Source organism: Eptatretus burgeri, chromosome 10 (genome assembly GCF_056783735.1).
Source record: "Eptatretus burgeri isolate ZD-2024b chromosome 10, Ebu_testis_v1, whole genome shotgun sequence".
NCBI lineage: Eukaryota > Metazoa > Chordata > Myxini > Myxiniformes > Myxinidae > Eptatretus > Eptatretus burgeri.
This window is the reverse complement of record NC_140970.1, coordinates 89,451,492-89,471,305: the sequence shown is the minus strand read 5'-3', so window position 1 is coordinate 89,471,305 and position 19,814 is coordinate 89,451,492. Positions and strand designations below refer to the sequence as shown.

Sequence of the window (19,814 nt, the reverse complement as noted above, 5' to 3'; positions counted from 1 at the left end):
TTGTATTTTATTGGAATTAGAATGCTGATAATACTCCTCCCACAAACGAACACTTGAAAATTTTTAAATGTAAACTTACAAAAAGAGAGAGAGAGAGAAGAGAGAAGAGAGAAGAGAGAAGAGAGAAGAGAGAAGAGAGAAGAGAGAAGAGAGAAGAGAGAAGAGAGAAAGAGAGAGAGAGAGAGAGAGAGAGAGAGAGAGAGAGAGGAGAGAGGGGGAGAGAGAGAGAGAGAGAGAGAGAGAGAGAGAGAGAGAGAGTTGGGGGCGAGAGAGAGAGAGAGAGAGAGAGAGAGAGTTGGGGTCGAGAGAGAGAGAGAGAGAGAGAGAGAGAGTTGGGGTAGAGAGAGAGAGAGAGAGAGAGAGAGAGAGAGAGAGAGAGAGAGTTGGGGTAGAGAGAGAGAGAGAGAGAGAGAGAGAGAGAGAGAGTTGGGGTAGAGAGAGAGAGAGAGTTGGGGTAGAGAGAGAGAGAGAGAGAGAGTTGGGGTAGAGAGAGAGAGAGAGAGTTGGGGTAGAGAGAGAGAGAGAGAGAGTTGGGGTAGAGAGAGAGAGAGAGAGAGAGTTGGGGTAGAGAGAGAGAGAGAGAGAGTTGGGGTAGAGAGAGAGAGAGAGAGAGTTGGGGTAGAGAGAGAGAGAGAGAGTTGGGGTAGAGAGAGAGAGAGAGAGAGTTGGGGTAGAGAGAGAGAGAGAGAGAGAGAGAGAGAGAGAGAGAGAGAGAGAGAGAGAGAGAGAGAGAGAGAGAGAGAGAGAGAGAGAGAGAGAGAGAGAGAGAGAGAGAGAGAGAGAGAGAGAGAGAGCACTGACGTCGTTCACACCTCGGTTGTTCTGAGCTTTGTCCCGCACTTCAGGCCCCGCCCCTCGTCCTCCCCATTTCGCGCCTCATTTTCATATCTACATTTCAGACTCGAACGAGTGGAACGTGCCACCGCAAGAATGGAGAAACAGAGATAACAAATTTATCGCACGAGTTAAAAAAATAGCAATTAAATAATTAATTTTCACCTACCTACATTACCTCCGCCATCGAAGGTAGACTGACGTCATGTTTTCACACCTCTGTTTGTCCGTAAGCAGGATATCTCAAAAAGTTGTGTATGGATTTGGACGAAACTTGGTGGATGAGTTGGGTAGGTAAGGTGACAAGAACAAGGCGATTCGATTTTGGTTCAGGTCCGAATCCAGATCCAGCCCATCAGTGGGATCCAAAAAGGTAAACTGTTCAACCTGCTGCAGATATGCGCTCTACCGAGTCGTTGTAGTAGTTCAAGATGTTTTCTCCTGAACCTTGATTTTAAAATAAACCATAAAATCCATTCCAAATTCCTTCCTTTAATTATAACTAGTGCGTGCCCGTACGTGGGTGGCCATACGTGCAAAAAAAAAAAAAAATCACGAACAATTGTGACGTCAATTGTGATGTCATAGCACCGTATCCTGTCATTGGTTTGGTAAATAAATGGCCATAACTTGGGAACCACTTGTCCGATTAATATCAAACCTTTAAAATGCACATCCACAGGTCCCCAGCAATATACCTGGCAAGTTTCAATTAGATCGGACCAGCGGTTGTCGAGAAACAGCGGTCACAGACAGACAGACAGACACACAGAGATTGCCGGAATTATAGATGGATGGTTGTGAACAGCTCGCCCGTCATCTTATCTGTGTAGTCTCAGATCGTAACGTACGTCACGAATCACGACCGACTGGTAGAATAGCTCATTGTTGTCGGGTGCTCGTTCTCCGAGCTGCTCGTTCTGGGTTCACATTCCTGGTGAAACTGGATGCGGCTTAATCTGCCATCGAAAGCAGGGCCAGCAGGGGGTACTGCATTGTGGAGCACACCACCCTTGAGGGCGTCCGTTAAGCCGGCTGTCCCAAACGCAAAAGGGACATTAAATATGGCGTTCGGCATCTTTTGTGAAAACTGGACAATGATACAATGACGATATTTTTAATTCGAAGACAGACCCCTAAAGTCGTGGCCGTAATCGGTGGCGCAAACAACAATGAAGGCCTGTTCCTCATCACATGGGCGTTTCTTTGTTATTGTTTCGTTTGCAGCACTTGTTGAGCGTGCGGTTATTACGCCTATGCAGTGCCCCCCCCCCTGTAGGTCACCCCCCATGTAATGCAGTGCCCCCTGCAGGAATTTGGAATTCGCTAATGGTTCCGGTGATAAATGCCCACCGACTAATGTTGCCTGGTGGAACACCCGGCTTTAACGTGTATCCGAGGGTCGGCACACACCTTGATGAATCGTCCTGTCTGTGAAACACCGGGATGGCAGTTTATACCTGGGTCTGGATTCGAACCCAGGCTAGACAGCTTCGAGGGGTGTGTGTGTGTACCGGATGCACGCACATCCCATCATGCCGGTACAAAACGTGTTCAGCACACGAATGATGGGTTGATTGGCGTCCTGCGCCAAATTTCCTTATTATCCCTTGTCGTGTCTCGTCTCGGCAATCCTGAGAGCCTGGCAGGACAGTGCCCGGTAAACCGATATGGCTTGCTATGAATGATCTTCTGTGATATTTAAAGGCCCTCCTCCCAGGACTCGAAGTATCCACCTCCGCTTCAGTGAGGATCACGGTTCATGGACCAAGCTGTTCAACTTTTGTTCTCAGAGTTTTGTTCTCCGAGGTCTCTTTTCAGGATCGTCACCGAACCCCGGACCGCCTCCAATTGTAGTTAGTTTGTGGTCACCTGGGATGGTTTTCAAAATCTCCGTACGAGGTTCTTGTTCATTATTCCTGTCTCTCCAATTATATCACCGGTGATGCAATTTTGAAGTTCTTCAGCTTCCAAGATCTGTTGATCTCATCTTTTGAGGTCCTGCTGTTTGGTCATGCTCTTGATTTCTGCATTGTTTGGACCAAAATTGCTGCGTTCTGAAACCTCATTGAACAATGCTATCTTTTCCTCTTTGTATCTGAGTATTACGTCCGATCGCAGTGCTTTGTTCTCTATGTTCACGCTAGATGGTATCATCAGGTTGTACGTGAGCATAATGTCCCTGTTTTTAATGATTGTTTTTGGTTCGTGTTTCCATGAGTTTTGTGGAACTTGGATATTGAAATTTCTCCAAATGTGCCAGCGAATTACTCTACATCCACCGCATGGCCAAAAAGTATGTGGACACCTGCTCGTCCAACATCTCATTCCAAAATCATGGCCATGAATATGGAGTTGGTCCCACCTTTGCTGCTGTAACAGCCTCCACTCTTCTGGGAAGGCTTTCCACGAGATGTCGGAACGTTGCTGTGGGGATTTGCTTCCATTCATCCACAAGATCATTCGTGAGGTCGGTCACTGATGTTGGGTGATTTAGGTCTGGCTTGCAGTCGACGTTTCAATAATTCATCCCCAAAGGTGTTCGATGGGGTTGAGGTCAGGACTCTGTGCGGGCCGGTCAAGTTCTTCCACACCGATCTCAACAAACCATTTCTGTTTGGACCTCGCTTTGTGCATGGAGGCATTTGTCATGTTGAAACAGGAAAGAGCCTTCCCCAAACTGTTGCCACAAAGTTGGAAGCACAGAATCGTCTCGAATGTTATTGTACGCTGTAGCGTTAACATTTCCTTTTACTGGAACTAAGGGTCGAGCCCAAACCATGAAAAACAGCCCCAGACCATTATTCTTCCTCTGCCAAACTTTACAGTTGGCATCATGCATTCGGGCAGGTAGCGTTCTCCTGGTTGACCGTGGCAGCTGTAGCAGGGCGGAAATTTGACGAACTGATGTGTTGTAAAGGTGGCATCCTGTGACGGTGCCATGTTGAAAGTGACTGAGCTCTTCAGTACGGCCCATTCCACTACCAATGTTTGTCTATGGACAATGTATGGCTGTGTGCTTGATTTTATACACCTGTCAGCGCTGGGTGTGGCTGACATAGCTGAATCCACTAATTAGAAGGGGTGTCTGCATACTTCATGCCTGGTGTTGGCTTCATGGTTAGGGGTGGCGGGCTTTGGATCCTCGGGTCCTGAGTTCAAATCCCGCTCAGCTGTTGAATTAATACCGGGTGGGGTTAACTCGGCTTGTCATCCTTCCGAGGTCGGCAAAATGAGTGGTATCCTGTGTCGGAGCGGTGACCCATCCAGGATTGTTCCCAATAGTCAAGGAGACTGCTTAAGCAGCACCAACGCTCTGCACAGAGTAGGGTCCCAATCTCCTCCTCCTGCATACTTCTGGCCCTGTAGTGTACCTCGTTGTGCCTTTGTGTGTGCAGCTGTTTCGACACGAGTTGTTTTTTTCCCCATCCCGATAAGAGGTGGCTCGTTCTTTCTGTTTCTATCTTGCAGAACCTACACTTTTCTCATTGACTCAGTCCTGCCATTTTCTTAAAGCCATTTGTGTTGTGTCCCTTGGTCTTGGGCATTTATAATGATTCGTTATCCATCCCAATTGAGATGACCTATTCTTAGTCATTCTTTGTCTTTGTCAAATCTGTCCAATTTTTTTTAATAATCATTGTGTGTGTGTGTGTGTGTGTGTGTGTGTGTGTGTGTGTGTGTGTGTGTGTGTGTGTGTGTGTGTGTGTGTGTGTGTGTGTGTGGCATGTTTTTTGTGGAGTTCTACTGGAGGAAGAATTCTGATATGGAATGTGACACACCAAAATGATCATCATGATATCCTGAGTTGATTAGGTTAATTAACTATGAAGAGGCCAGAAGAATTCCCATGTTTTAAATGCACGCCATGTTAAGGTGTAAAGGGAAGCAAAATATGTCCTTCTGCCGGATGGCATTCTCATTCCAAAATAAATAACAAATATAATGATAACATTGTAACAAACCATATATTAATTAATAATATTAACAATAATAGTAGAAGCATTTGAAAATAATATTAATGATGAACATATATACCCACACTGGCCCCAAGCACATCTGGGCTTGGTGAAAGGCAAACTAATGCTCAAGCAGTACAGCGGGCGGGTATGCAACAATGCTGTGAAGACCAATGAAAATTTGGTCTGTCGGACCAACGGGCCCACTAGTATATTAAATGGGTGATAATGGGTTGAGTATGCCTGGTGTTGGCTCATTGGTTAGGGTGGTGGGCTTGGGATTCTAGGATCCGAGGATCCTGAATTCAAACCCTGCTCAGCCATTGAATTGATACCAGGTGAGGTTGACTCAGCCTGTCATCCTTCTGAGGATGGCAAAATGAGCACCAGCTTGCTGGGATGATTGAGCTATTCAAGTGTCCTGTGTTGGAGTGGTGATCCGTCCAGGGTTGTGCCCAAGAGCCCATGATATTGCTTCAGCAGCACTGATGCTCTGTACAGAGTATGGTCCTAATGGATGGATGGATGGATGGGTTGAGTGATTAGTAAAGATAAATAAATATAATAGAAATAACAGAATATTTCAATTTATCAAGTACAGTACGATATGCACAATGGGATGTAGATACAACACATTGACAAGTAGGGTGCGCCAAAAGGTTTCTGATTATATCTCAGTGTCCATTAAACCTCATACCTGAAATTTTAGATTTGAGAATATATTTGATTTGAATAATATATTCAAATATTTTTCGTTCTGATAAATGAACATTTTTACCATTTGTCATTGATTGTGCATGATACAGCAGTTTTGGGGGTAAGGGATCGTGGGTATACTGACATACAGTATTCCATGATTCAGGAAGAAGTGGAAGAGTCTGCCCTCTTGTGGTGGATAACTTGGTGTACAATGTCATACACTTGGTACCCACCTCTCCCCCAGGTCCCTCACTGAGCTGTGCCGACATTTGTTTTCCATTACTTAAATGAATGGACCTCCAGAGTCAGGTTCATGAACTTGCCACAATTTCTACAGATATGTTTGCAGTATGAGGAAGTCATAACCTGCTCATTCATTTCGTGTACAGCCTGTGGCTACTGGTTACCTCATGCCGTGAACAAGCTGGAACCGCTGTGGAAGGAAGATAATGCCAATTTGGTCATTGTAAGAAAGGTGTTAGAACTTGGAACAATGCAGCATGCTGGTGAGGAAGATGATGCCATCAACATCAACAGGCAAAGCCGTCAACAGGAACAACAATGCCATCAACACCAACACCCAATGCCATCAACATCAACAGGCAAAGCCGTCAACAGGAACACCAATGCCATCAACACCAACACCCAATGCCATCAACAGCAACACCCAATGCCGTCAACAGGAACACCAATGCCATCAACACCAACACCCAATGCCATCAACAGCAACACCCAATGCCGTCAACAGGAACACCAATGCCATCAACACCAACAGGCAAAGCCATCAACACCAACACCCAATGCCGTCAACACCAACACACAGAGCCATCAACACCAACACACAGAGCCATCAACACCAACAGGCAAAACTATCAACACCAATGCCCAATGCCATCAACACCAACAGACAAAGCCGTTAATACCAACAGGCAAAGCCCTCAACACCAACACCCAATGGTGTCAACACGAACACCCAATGGTATCAACACCAGCACCCAATGTCATCAACACCAACACACAGAGCTGTCAACACCAACACACAGAGCCATCAACACCAACACACAGAGCTGTCAACACCAACACACAGAGCCATCAACACCAACACACAGAGCTATCAACACCAACAGGCAAAGCTATCAACACCAATGCCCAATGCCATCAACATCAACAAGCAAAGGCATCAACACCAACTCAAGCCATACAAGTGATCAAATGAAGCTCTGCATCCTGACAATAAAACTCATGCACAAAAAATATCAACAAACGAAGCAATAAAAACCAACAAGCAAAGCCATGCATACACACACGAACAAACAAAACCACACAAACTAATACACAAAAGTTGTCAGGAAACTGTTCCCCTGCAATGTTTATGCAATATCTACAGACACCTCTTTACACAACAAAAGAGTAAACATCACGGATCTGCCGAATCTCCATCCAATTTGTTCATATGCAAAATATTACAGAAAACCCCCGCGTGGGCCCAGCCGAACAGCTATCTTCCTTCCTGAACCAATTTGCAAAGTGTTCAAAGACAGGTGATACAAAATATTGCCAGATGTCAACAAGTATCTTTGAAAAACAGCCAGCACTGACATTTCCATATTTCGAACTGAATGTAAAAATGGAATGCCCGTAACCCCATGGTTCACCATGTTTCCATTCGGTTGGCAAAATACCTGTTTGTGGGTTTTCAACTCTTGTATTTTACATGAGATGACATGTTTTACAGATTGCTCCGGTGACCAGATTGTTTGCTGTACAAATTTAAGGCCCAGGACCTGTTACAGATAATACAATTGGCATTCATTTAAAGTGATGCATGGTACTCTCTATTTTCACAGTTCAAGCTCATACCATGTAAAACTTCCAAAACCAGTGAGATTCCAATGCAGCAAACGATTGTGCCTCAATCCTACAGGATATGGTCAACCAGCATTTCAATATTTCACTGTGGTAACACCACCGAGTCTTCCACCTTTGTTGTCACAAATACACAAAAACTTATCTCTCTTCTTAGAACTTCAGCAAAGGACTTCTGTGACTCCACGGGACTGACTCAATATATGAACCTTCCAACTCACACTTCTCTCAATGGCAAATCCTCACTTTTGGACTTGGTGATGACAAACTTCCCTATAAATGTCTCTTGCTCTTCCTTTGCTCCAATTGGTTCATCTGATCATATGTCAACATCTCTCTGGCTATTCTGAGAGAGCTGCCCCAGCACTGGTGAGTCTGGCAGTTCGTTCATGCAGATTGGTAGGGACGACAAGTCGCCATCTCTCTTCGGGACTGGTCTCCTATATCTACTGCCCTGATGTGAACTCAGCCTGGGAATTTTTCCACCGAATCCTGCTCTCTTTTCTGCACAGATTCATCCCATTTCGTCTTCAGTTATCATACTCTTCTTTTTGCCCAAAGTACACTGAATCCTGTGATGAGGCAGTTGCTTTAAAATAACTTGCCTTCTCTTCCTGGAAGGCAAACCCGACAAAGGCAATCTCAGATCATTCCAGACGTCCGAAACGAGTGTGTGTCCACTCTCAGGAGAGCCAGAAATAACATCTGTCCAACCTCAAGAATGAACTTTCAAACTTGTCTCCCTCCTCTAAAACCTGGTGGTGCCTTGCTAATTCTGTCTCTGGAGTATGCTCCCATTTCATCCCTTCCCTCTCTTCAAATGGCATCACAGCCGACTCCACTCGTGAGAAAGCTTCCTTGCTCTCTGGGCTCTGTCTCTGGACTTTTTGCATCTGAGAAAGTGGAGACGTTTCTGACAACCCTCGACTGATTGTGGAACTGGCCTGCACAGCATCAATGCACCTGTCCTAAAAACCTGCTCTTGCACATCCTTTCAGCTCTTTTCACCCTGTCATTTTTGCCTTAGGTCATCTTCCATGTGCTTTGAAGTCAGCCAATATCACAGAATTGCATAAACAAGATGAAAAAACAAAACAATCCCCTTAACTGCAGACTTAATAGATTATTTCCAATCATCGGCAGGTCATGGAATCCACCATCGCAGTTGATATGAAATCGTTCCTTTTATCTAACGGCCTCGAATCACCAAAAAACAAAGAAGAAAGATGTCATGCATAGCACGATACTTGTGAAATCCATAAAACAAATTTGACCTGAAAAATAATTGGTGGTTGATTTCAATGACCAAACATGCAAATCCTCTTCAAATTTCAAGTCAATCGGATGAAAATTGACAATTTTAGAACGTTACCTATGTCAACTTTCTGGCTCAAGTTGACCTTTTGGCCTAGGTTGACCTCAAAATATTTGTTTGTTGAATTCAGGGTCCATATATACAAGTCTTCTTCAATTTTCAAGTCAGTTGGATGAAAATTGAGGATTTTAGAAATTCCACCAAAGCTGTTGACTTTTGGCCTATGTTGACCTCAAAATAATTGGTGGTTGAATTCAGTGACCTGAAATATAAATCTTCTTCAAATTTCTAGTCGATGAGATGAAAATGGAGGATTACAGAAATTTTACAAAGTTGTTGACTTTTGGCCAATGTTGACCTTTTCACCTTTTGACCTCAAAATCAACAGGCTTCGTGCTTATGACGAACTCCACCAGGTGGTGAAGTTTTGTGAGTCAGTTTAAAATTGTGACCGGTAGGCGATTGACATACAAAAAGACAGACAGATAGACAGACAGACAGAATAACGTACGAGACCAACCAACATACTTGAAAAAAAATCTTTGATTTTCGCATGTTATCAACAAACAAACAAACAAAAAAAATCTTGCCAAAAGGTGACCACGTGTGACTTCTTTAAGGTCACACTGAGGTGAACAGAGCTGCTATCCACCAGGAGTGACTCCTTGAGGAATATCTGCCTACGAGAGATTCTGATGAGAATCGTTCGACAGAGTAACCATGAAAAATATGCTTTTTCCTCATAACGTCACCAAATGACGTCATAATGTCTCAAGCTTGACATATCCAGAAAGCACTCATCGAGGTGTTCAATTTGAGGTACTACACGATATGGTTCCTAAAACTTGAAAATTTGACCTTGGGGTCAAATATGTTTGACCTGAGGCACGAACCATGAAGGTCAAGGCCAATCGCCACCAAAAAATAATCAGCTGAGCGCCAGACCATGAACTATATTCCCATGAAGTTTGAAGACGATCCAATCAAAATTACTCAAAAAATAAGGGTTTTGTCGACTCCCCTGATTTGCGACAAAGTGACCTTGACCTTTGACCTTGACCTTCAAAATTTTATGCGCTGAAAGGGACCTCTATAGGCCTCTGATATGTGAAGTTACAAAAATTTCCAATGATAACTGTGCTCTGCAGAGTGATTTATACGTGATTACAGACCAAAAAAAATAAAAAAAAAACAACATATGAAGGTCAAGGCCAATCGCCACCAAAAATTAATCAGCTGAGCGCCAGACCATGAACTATATTCTCATGAAGTTTGAAGACGATCCAATCAAAATTACTCAAAAAATAAGGGTTTCGTCGACTCCCCTGATTTGCAACAAAGTGACCTTGACCTTCAAAATTTTGTGCACTGAAAGGGACCTCTATAGGCCTCTGATATGCGAAGTTACAAAAATTTCCGATGATAACTGTGCTCTGCAGAATTTTTTATACGTGATTACAGACAAACAAACAAACAAACAAACAAACAAACAAACAAAAAACATACAAGCTGACTTACATATCTTGCAAAAACTTCGTTTTGGCAAGATAATAAACCAATGTCACCCGCAGGGTGATCTGTATCTTGCCAAAAGGTGACCACGTGTGACTTCTTTAAGGTCACACTGAGGTGAACAGAGCTGCTATACACCAGGAGCGACTCCTTGAGGAATATCTGCCTACGAGAGATTCCGATGAGAATCGTTCTACAGAGTAACCATGAAAAATATCTGTTTGCCTCATAACGTCACCAAATGACGTCATAATGTCTCAAGCTTGACATATCTAGAAAGCACTCATCGAGGTGTTCAATTTGAGGTATGAGACGATATTGTTCCTAAAACTTGAAAATTTGACCTTGGGGTCAAATATGTTTGACCTTAGGCGCTAACCATGAAGGTCAAGGCCAATCGCCACCAAAAATTAATCAGCTGAGCGCCAGACCATGAACTATATTCCCATGAAGTTTGAAGACGATCCGATCAAAATTACTCAAAAAATAAGGGTTTCGTCGACTCCCCTGATTTGCAACAAAGTGACCTTGACCTTTGACCTTGACCTTCAAAATTTTGTGCACTGAAAGGGACCTCTATAGGCCTCTGATATGCGAAGTTACAAAAATTTCCGATGATAACTGTGCTCTGCAGAATTTTTTATACGTGATTACAGACAAACAAACAAACAAACAAACAAACAAACAAACAAAAAACATACAAGCTGACTTACATATCTTGCAAAAACTTCGTTTTGGCAAGATAATAAACCAATGTCACCCGCAGGGTGATCTGTATCTTGCCAAAAGGTGACCACGTGTGACTTCTTTAAGGTCACACTGAGGTGAACAGAGCTGCTATACACCAGGAGCGACTCCTTGAGGAATATCTGCCTACGAGAGATTCCGATGAGAATCGTTCTACAGAGTAACCATGAAAAATATCTGTTTGCCTCATAACGTCACCAAATGACGTCATAATGTCTCAAGCTTGACATATCCAGAAAGCACTCATCGAGGTGTTCAATTTGAGGTATGAGACGATATTGTTCCTAAAACTTGAAAATTTGACCTTGGGGTCAAATATGTTTGACCTTAGGCGCTAACCATGAAGTCAAGGCCAATCGCCACCAAAAATTAATCAGCTGAGCGCCAGACCATGAACTATATTCCCATGAAGTTTGAAGACGATCCGATCAAAATTACTCATAAAAATAAGGGTTTCGTCGACTCCCCTGATTTGCAACAAAGTGACCTTGACCTTTGACCTTGACCTTCAAAATTTTGTGCACTGAAAGGGACCTCTATAGGCCTCTGATATGCGAAGTTACAAAAATTTCCAATGATAACTGTGCTCTGCAGAATTTTTTATACGTGATTACAGACAAACAAACAAACAAACAAAAAAACATACAAGCTGACTAACATATCTTGCAAAAACTTCGTTTTGGCAAGATAACAAGAAAGATGTCATGCATTGCACGATACTTGTAGAAATCCATCAAACAAATTGACCTTAAAAATAATTGGTAGTTGAATTAAATGACCAAATATGCAAATCCTTTTCAAACTTCAAGTCAATTGGATGAAAATTGACAATTTCAGAAATTTGGCCTGTGTTGACTTTTTGACCAATGATGTCCTTTTCGCCAATGTTCTCAAAAATACTTGTTTGTTGAATTCAGGGACCTGAAATATAAATCCTCTTCATATTTAAAATTAATCGAATGAAAATTGAGGATTTTACAAATTTCACAAAGTTGTGGCCCTTTGCCGATATTGACCTTTTGACCTCAGAAACATGAGGCTTCTTCCTCATGACAATCTCTACCAGGTGGTGAAGTTTTGTGAAGATCGGTTTAAAATCGTGACTTGTAGGTGACTGACAAACAAACATCTCGCTCTCCAAAAACATGGTCCAACTTCTATCCTCTCATCCGAACTCTCTCTTCCTCATATGTGGTGACTGTGTGTGGGTATCTCTCACCTGCCATGGCACTTCAGTAAAAGACTACTGTGACTCATTGGGACTGACTCAATCGGTCAACTTGCGGACCCAGATCTCAACCAATGGTACTCCATCTCTTCTGGATCTGATTTTGACCAATTTCCCTGTAAATATCTGCTGCTCTTCCTCCGCTACAATCGGTTCATCTGGCTACGTGTTTGTCAAAGTGGACATCTCTCTGGCTGTTATGAGAGAAAACCTCAGCACCGTCGAGTCTGGAATTTCACTCAGGCCCACTGGCAAGGACTTCAAGCAGCCATCAAACTTCGACACTGGTCTCCCATTGCGACTTCCTCTGACATCAACTCGTCCTGGGAATTCTTTCATAGAAACTTTCTCTCTCTCACCCACTGATTTATCCCCTCTCGTATTCAGTTGTCCGACCCTTCCTCACACCCATGGAACACTGAAACTTGTGGCGAGGCAGTTGTCCTGAAACAACAAACTTGCCTTCGCCTTATGGAAGGCGAATCCAACTGAAGGTAATCTCAGTTCCTTCCACAAAGCTCATAATAAGTGTGTATCTATTCTCAGGAGAGCCAAAAAAAAACATAATCATTCTAATCTCAAGTCTTAACTGTCAAACCTGTCTTCCTCCTCCAAATCCTGGTGGCATCGGTTTAAGTTTGTTTATGGTCTACGTTTTCCCTCAAATGGCCACACAGATGACACTGCACGTGAAAAGGCTGAATGCCTAAATTCCATGTTTGCTTCAAAATCTTGTGTCCGAAACCCATCGCTGTCTGTACCCATCTTCCCCAATTGCACCCAGCTGTGTACTTTTCTCCAGACAAGGTGGAGAGCTTGCAATCAAACCGCAACTCAGATTCTGCAGCCGGTACAGATGGCATCAGTAAAAATCACCACGTGTCCTAAAAACCTGCTCTGCTGCTCTTGCTCACCCTCTCATTTGCTCAAGGTCATCAGCAAACATTACCGCTCTGCATAAAAAGGTGCAAAAACAGATCCCTGCAACTACAGACCAATCAGCCTTCTCCCAATCAACAGCAAAGTTGTGGAATCCATCATCGCTTCAGACATCAAATCCTTCCTCTTCTCCAATGGCTTGATTTCCGATCATCAATTTGGTTTCAGACCAGGTCACTCTACCCTGGATATGCTGCCTCTGCTCTCCCAACAATGGATGGAGGTCCTCAATGCCAGACATGAAATCCGAGCCGTATCCCTGGACCTATCATGTGCTTTTCACACGGTCTGGCACCCTGCCCTGCTCACCAAACTCTCTTCCTTATGGTATTCAAGGCCATCTCCACTCATGGCTCGCAGACTTCCTCTCCTGTCGCAGTCAACGTGTGGCCTGAAATGGAGTTCTCTCATCCCCTCTTCCTGTCCAGGCTGGAGTTCCTCAAGGTAGCGTTCTGGGCCCTGTTTTTTTCTGGTTTTCATCAATGATCTCTCTGACTCTCTGGAAAATCCTCAATATCTCGTTGCTGATGACTCCACCCTCTGCCGTACCATCGGTCATCCCTCAGACCAGCAAGCAGCAGCTTCTTCACTCACTGCAGATTTGGATAAAATCACAAACTGGTCCAACACGTGAAACGTCTTTCAATCCAGACAAATATCACACTCTCACTATGTCTCTCCGAAGGGACTGTTTAGAACCCCCCCCCCCCCCACATCCTTTCTCAACAATCCTTTGGAAGAAGTCCTTTCTTTCAAGCTTCTGGGTCTCACTATCTGCCATGACCTTTCCTGGGAAAGCCACATTTCAAACCTCGCCTCCAAAGACAGTCGCCGACTGGGAATCCTCCGTCGTTTAAAGTCCTTCCTCGGCCCACCTGAGCTCCTGACCACTTACAAAGCTTTCGTCCGCAGCCTGATGGAGTACTGCTCTCCCCTCTGGGCTGGTGCTCCTGCCTCCCACCTTTCTCACCTTCACTCTGTAGAAACCAAGGCATTTCGGATCATTGGCATCTCCCGCAATGAGGTTGAGTCTTTGGGCCTCTCACTCTCTCACCGCAGGCTGGTCGGTGGTCTTTCTGTCTTCTACCGTCTCCTCTCCAGCCTCGCCCCCCGCCCCCTGCTGTCTCTGTGTGATTTGTCCCCATCACATTTCCGTAGGGCGCTCAGGGTCCCCCACCAACCCCCTTCCGGTAAAACTACCAAAATCACGAATCACTGCTCACCTTCACTCCTCTTTTTTCCCACCTTTGGAATAAACTCCCTCACTCGACTCAATCCCATTCTTCCCTCCAGGCTTTCAAAACAGCTGTTCACCACCACCTCTTATCTTCCCCCATCCAAATCCTCGATCTTTTCTACCCCCGATAATCCACCCAAGTCCACTTCCTTCAAATTCCCTGCTTTCCTTCCTGAAAGTCCCTGTAATGTCCATCTTGTATTCCCCATGTTCCCCACCCCATCCCTCCTAATCTCTGTTCCCCCACTGTTTTGTCCTTCTCACTCCCTCCCCTCGTCTCATGCCCCCTTGATGTGCTTTGTGTGTTAGCTCTCACACGAGCCTCGACAAGGTATACAAAAAAACCCCACAAATTTCGTTGCTTAAAAAGTGGGGGGGGGGGGGAAGTGGTAAAAAAAAAAAGACAATTCACACAACACCATCCAGCAATTATTTATCCCCCAATGATCTTAATTGGTTCATGTCCTTGCCAAATAACACATTAGTCCTGAAAACTTAACACCCAGCATCCATCTTGCCTTCCCACAGGTTCCTCCTCTGCATGTAGATCTCCCCACCCCCAACAAGCAGACTAGAACACGAGCAAGGACCACGTTGGCACTGGAAGTCAAATGGATAGTTCATTCACACGAACAACATCCAACTTTTAATAAACACAATTGTCTCGTTCTCTGTCTCCCTCTCTATGCAAGGTCACATCTTACAAGTTACAAACACAACATGAGCAATGTGGCCACGGTCTCATGTGGGGGTGTGGGGTGCATAAATCCACCACATGGTGGTGCTAGAAGAGGGTATTACCATTCCCTTTTCCCCTGGGCATCGCTGAGGTTAAAACTATTCACAAGTAAATTTGTCCTCTTTGCCTTCTCACCCAAAATGGAGGGGTCTGTCACAGTGTGTGTGCAGAAAGAGAAGAGAGCAAGGGAGAAAAAAAAAAAAGAGGGAGCCAGGGGGCACCATGTGAAGGAAACCTTTCGAGCAAGAAGGGGTGTTAAGGGGTGAGGTGTGACATGGGCTATGCGGCCACAGCCTCAGAGGCTGAGTCCACAAAGTGACCATTGTAGCAATTTTTTGGCAAACAGGACAACCAATTGATCTGACAGCAAAGCGCAAGGTTGGCTCTGCTAACCTACAATAAGTAACGTAAATATTTTGAATTTTCTGGAAACGTTTCAAAAATCCAAGTTATCAAAATAAACTTGCGTAGCAGCAATTCAGTGTAAAGGGAAGACAAAGAAACCCTAATTCACAACTCAAGGTCAAGGGTAGATTTGGCTACCAAAACAATCACCCCCCCCCCCCCCGAGTTGGCACCCTTCAAGTCTCCACCATGTTGGAATGTTCTCATAACTTGCATAAAGTCACCAAAGTTCTTCTATTAAGGGTAAAAGAATAAATATCAATCACAGAAACTGCTGGCACTGACTGCTAATAGCAAGAGTCTTGTCCAAGGAATGCTCCTTTGAACGAGTCGATGTACACCACTTTTATAAACTTCAACTACAAAATAACAAAACTGGTTTGAAGTCACTATAAAAGTTGTTAACCTCTTACATTTAACATGAGCACCATTCCTAACCTAGCTAGCAATCATACTTAATTTGCTGCAACTGTATTGATAAAGGAAAGCATTTCCCAGGCCCAACTGGTGCTGCATATATAATCACACAGTACAATTTTGATAAGTTTTAAGAGTTGTGGAAAGAACACCTCAAGAGCTCTTTTCATGCGAGATTAGAAACCCATTCTTTTACTCTTCCAAATACTTCAATGTTGGCCATAATGTCACTCGGGAAGCTTGGGTACCAACCGCCTTGAAAACCATTTGCAATGCAGTTGATTGAACCCATGGAAGCTAAAAAAGCTACAACCAGGATTAGACTGAAAATAAATAAATAAATAAAGATGGACATGACTCGGGTGTCAGTTGTACCACCGCATCTATGCTTCCCAAATTTCCTTAACAGCTGCTTTCCATAAGGTTGGCCAACTGCCTTCTCTTCCCAGCACATACCTTAAATCATCTTTGCTCAAAAACACAAATTGGTGAATCAAGTAATGGCAAGTTTGAAAATGAGCAAATTAAATGAATCTTCAAATATGACCACACATGTAGCGTGGAAGTTAGAAGAAAGAAAATAATTTGTACAGTACTCAAATTCTTTACAACTAGATAGTGTGACCAAGTCAATGGCAGAAAATTATGACAAGCTGGCAAAGCAACTGCTTTGCCAACCTTTTATTAATTTAAGTAATGTCACCAAGTGCAGCATACACAGATGGAACAGATTCAGAGCAATACAGAAAACATTTGTGAAAATTCAGTGCAACAAAATGTACATTTTGAAGTTAAAAAAAAAAAAAAAAATTTCCAATCTGCTTCAACAAGACAAGTTGAACCACAAAAAGAGTTTAGCACAGTAATTGCAGGAAACAGAGCAGGAATAAAGACAGTGATACAAAAAGTCTGTTGGCTGTTCCCCGGCCACCATCCAGATCAGGTTGTACTGTTGGAATGACAACCTTTCCTGCACCACCCAGCACCAGCCCACCACCATGACTTGACTGCTGAAGTTCAGATGGAGAGCGAACAGTCGACAGATGGGTCTCAGTAGGTTTTGACAATCGAGCTGTCGTGAGGTTCTGCAGAACTTGCCGATTTCTGCTTTCCTGTGGTTGGCCTTCAGAAAGAGAATGGCAAAAAATGTGAATCTCAAAGCTCACACACAAAAAAAAAAAAAAGCCCACCTCAGTGTGGGGGACTATATTGCATATATTATATTACAAATCCTCAATGTGGGGGACTATATTACAAATCAAGCAGCCATGAAAGACCAATACCAGATCATTAAAGATCCATCAGCTCAACATACCTGTCTGCAATTCAATTAAAGATGATGGAGAACCAGACAACTCATTGTCAGCAGTTACATTTGTTGGAAAATCAAACGAGGTCACAAAGCTGTCATCTGCACTCTCTTTCATCAATGAATCATTTTTAATTCGCAGCAAACGCTGCGACCACCATTTAAGAAATTCAGTTTGAGAAAGCGCGTTGCTTTCTGTTTGCAACTCCAAAGATGCAGCGTGGGTCGTGGGCTCATGGGCAGACGGCTGCCAGGACGTGGGCTCTTGGGCGTCATGGGTGGACGGCTGCCGGGACGTGGGCTCTTGGGAGTCATGGGTGTCATGGGTGGACGGCTGCCGGGACGTGGGCTCTTGGGCATCATGGGTGGACGGCTGCCGGGACATGGGCTCTTGGGCGTCATGGGTGGACGGCTGCCGGGACATGGGCTCTTGGGCGTCATGGGTGTCATGGGTGGACGGCTGCCGGGACGTGGGCTCTTGGGCGTCATGGGTGTCATGGGTGGACGGCTGCCAGGACGTGGGCTCTTGGGCGTCATGGGTGGACGGCTGCCGGGACATGGGCTCATGTGCAAGAGTGTGAGTGTATTCATCCTTATTGGCAGTTGACGAAGTATGCTGAAGTGAAGAATCTGAAGCAGGAATATTCACCTGCACATCACCAAGGTAATCATAAGAAGCAGTTGCATTTACTCCCCTTTCTGGTATTCCCATTTCATACAATGCACCAGCCATATCCCCCACCTCAATGTTCATTCTTTCAAACGTTTCATTACCAAACCCTTGCTCAACTTCCGATTTCAAATAAATCTGCATTTTCTCAATCTCAGACATTTGAGCCATTGAAACATTCTCAGCTTGCTCAACTATCCCATATATTGGTAGCTTCGCTTCCCCATCGACACTCCCCAGAGTCTGTTCTACTGTTGAAATGTTATGAGTCTGCTCCAAATCTGATAAATCATTATAAATGGGGTTGGTACCAACTTCCTCTCCAATAATTTCTCCTTGCAATGTCCATGGCTCGGAAAATAAAAGGAGATCTTTCAAAACATCTTCACTACTGCGAAGTGTCGAAGTTTCCTCGATGTCACTTTCACCATACTTTGTCACGACAAGTCCACCGGTTTGATTTTCTGAATCAAGCAAAACCCATGGTTCAGGAGAAGAACTGACATTTTCAGACTCTGGAAATCTCAACTCATCTGCTCCACTTCCTTCAAGGAAAAAAAAAAAAAAAAAAAAAAAAAAAAAAAAAAAAAAAAGGGAAGTATGGATTGGAAGAATAAAACATGATTAGTTTCAAAAAGTTCACATGACAACAAATTTAAGTTGTGTTCAGCAAAATTCATTAGTCACAAGTTCAGCAAGCAACTCAATTGGGTAAACAAAAATCAAATTCTCACCACCACTCCTAATAGTCAACTCACTCACCAGAGCTCTCCCCAACAGCTGGAAGAAGTTCAGATTCAATTTGACTCTCCCCTGCATCAGCATTACACAAATCTCCAGAGCAGCAAAAACCACCAGATTCCTCTATTTCAGGACAAGACCGATATTCTGTACACCCTTTGACAAGCCATGGGGATGTCCCAACTGCAAAAATTAAAATAAATAAAATAAATGGGTGGTGAAGGTGGACGTGAAATAAAAGGCAGAAAGTAGGCCAGATGAAACGTCGACAACATTCATAACATTGCAGCCAATGGGTGAGTTAAGCAAGCGCAACTCACATTGGGCGATCTTCGCAAAGCAGCGGGTGCTCTTTGGGGTGCACGACTCCCAAGGCATCACAAATTTGCAGGTGTAGTCAGAAGAACGTTCCATGCAATGAATGCAGTGCAAGCACACCACTGGGGAGAAGGAGAATTAAAATTTATATTTTGCAATAGCAAGTGAACTTGGTCACATATATTGTAGTTCTTTTTAGAATTTAAAAATTTACGACAAGCTACTGTAACTATGGAAAAGCTAGTTTTCATCACTCAAAGAATCATTTTTTATTGGGCGACTCGGTTTTGAAAAGATTTGCACGAGAGGGCGATACACATCCCTTGCCCTCAACCTCAAAACCATTATGGCACACCAATTGCTGCAAAGGAAAATATTAACTGAAAAAGCAGAATGACACCAACATTTTGATAAAGCAGACAATAGCTAGCAAGTGATATTTAAAAAAAAATATATATATATATACACACATCGAAAACAGAGCAGCAGACGGTGGTGGTTGGGAGGAAACGGTTTTATTTCCTCCACCACCAAAGGATAGAGGTTATGTTTCACCAGTCTGTGAAAAGGATCTCAAAAACTTATGGACAGTCATACAAAATTTGGGGGACAGGTTGGGTGTGTGACAAGGACCAATTGATGAGATTTTGGTGAAGATCTAGATCCGATAATTTATATTTTTAAGCAATTCTTCACCTTTGAGAAAAGCCAAATAATATTAAATAAAGTGGTGGAAGAGTTGTAACAAATCTGGGTGACAATAACGAGCCGATGAGATTTTGGTTCAGGTCCGGATACAAGACGCACACTTCAACCTGACGGAGTTATACACTCTCGAGTGCTGCTGAAGTTCAAGGTTTTCTTCAGCGGTGCATCAAA

At 43.7% G+C, this 19,814-nt stretch overlaps 1 protein-coding gene across 1 annotated transcript in view; it reads right to left on the bottom strand.

The window, feature by feature from the left end:
• Positions 1-16,540: 16,540 nt before the first annotated feature.
• The window catches only part of LOC147019071 (uncharacterized), a 4,996-nt gene continuing 1,722 nt past the window's right edge, over positions 16,541-19,814 (bottom strand). Inside the window, exons 3-6 of the mRNA XM_085899297.1 lie at positions 18,938-19,057; positions 18,639-18,800; positions 17,213-18,421; positions 16,541-17,020 (exon numbers count right to left, since the gene is read on the bottom strand). Of these exons, the coding sequence (XP_085755423.1) occupies positions 16,752-17,020; positions 17,213-18,421; positions 18,639-18,800; positions 18,938-19,057 (1,760 nt within the window). The 3' untranslated portion in view covers positions 16,541-16,751. The remainder of the gene's footprint in view (positions 17,021-17,212; positions 18,422-18,638; positions 18,801-18,937; positions 19,058-19,814) is intronic.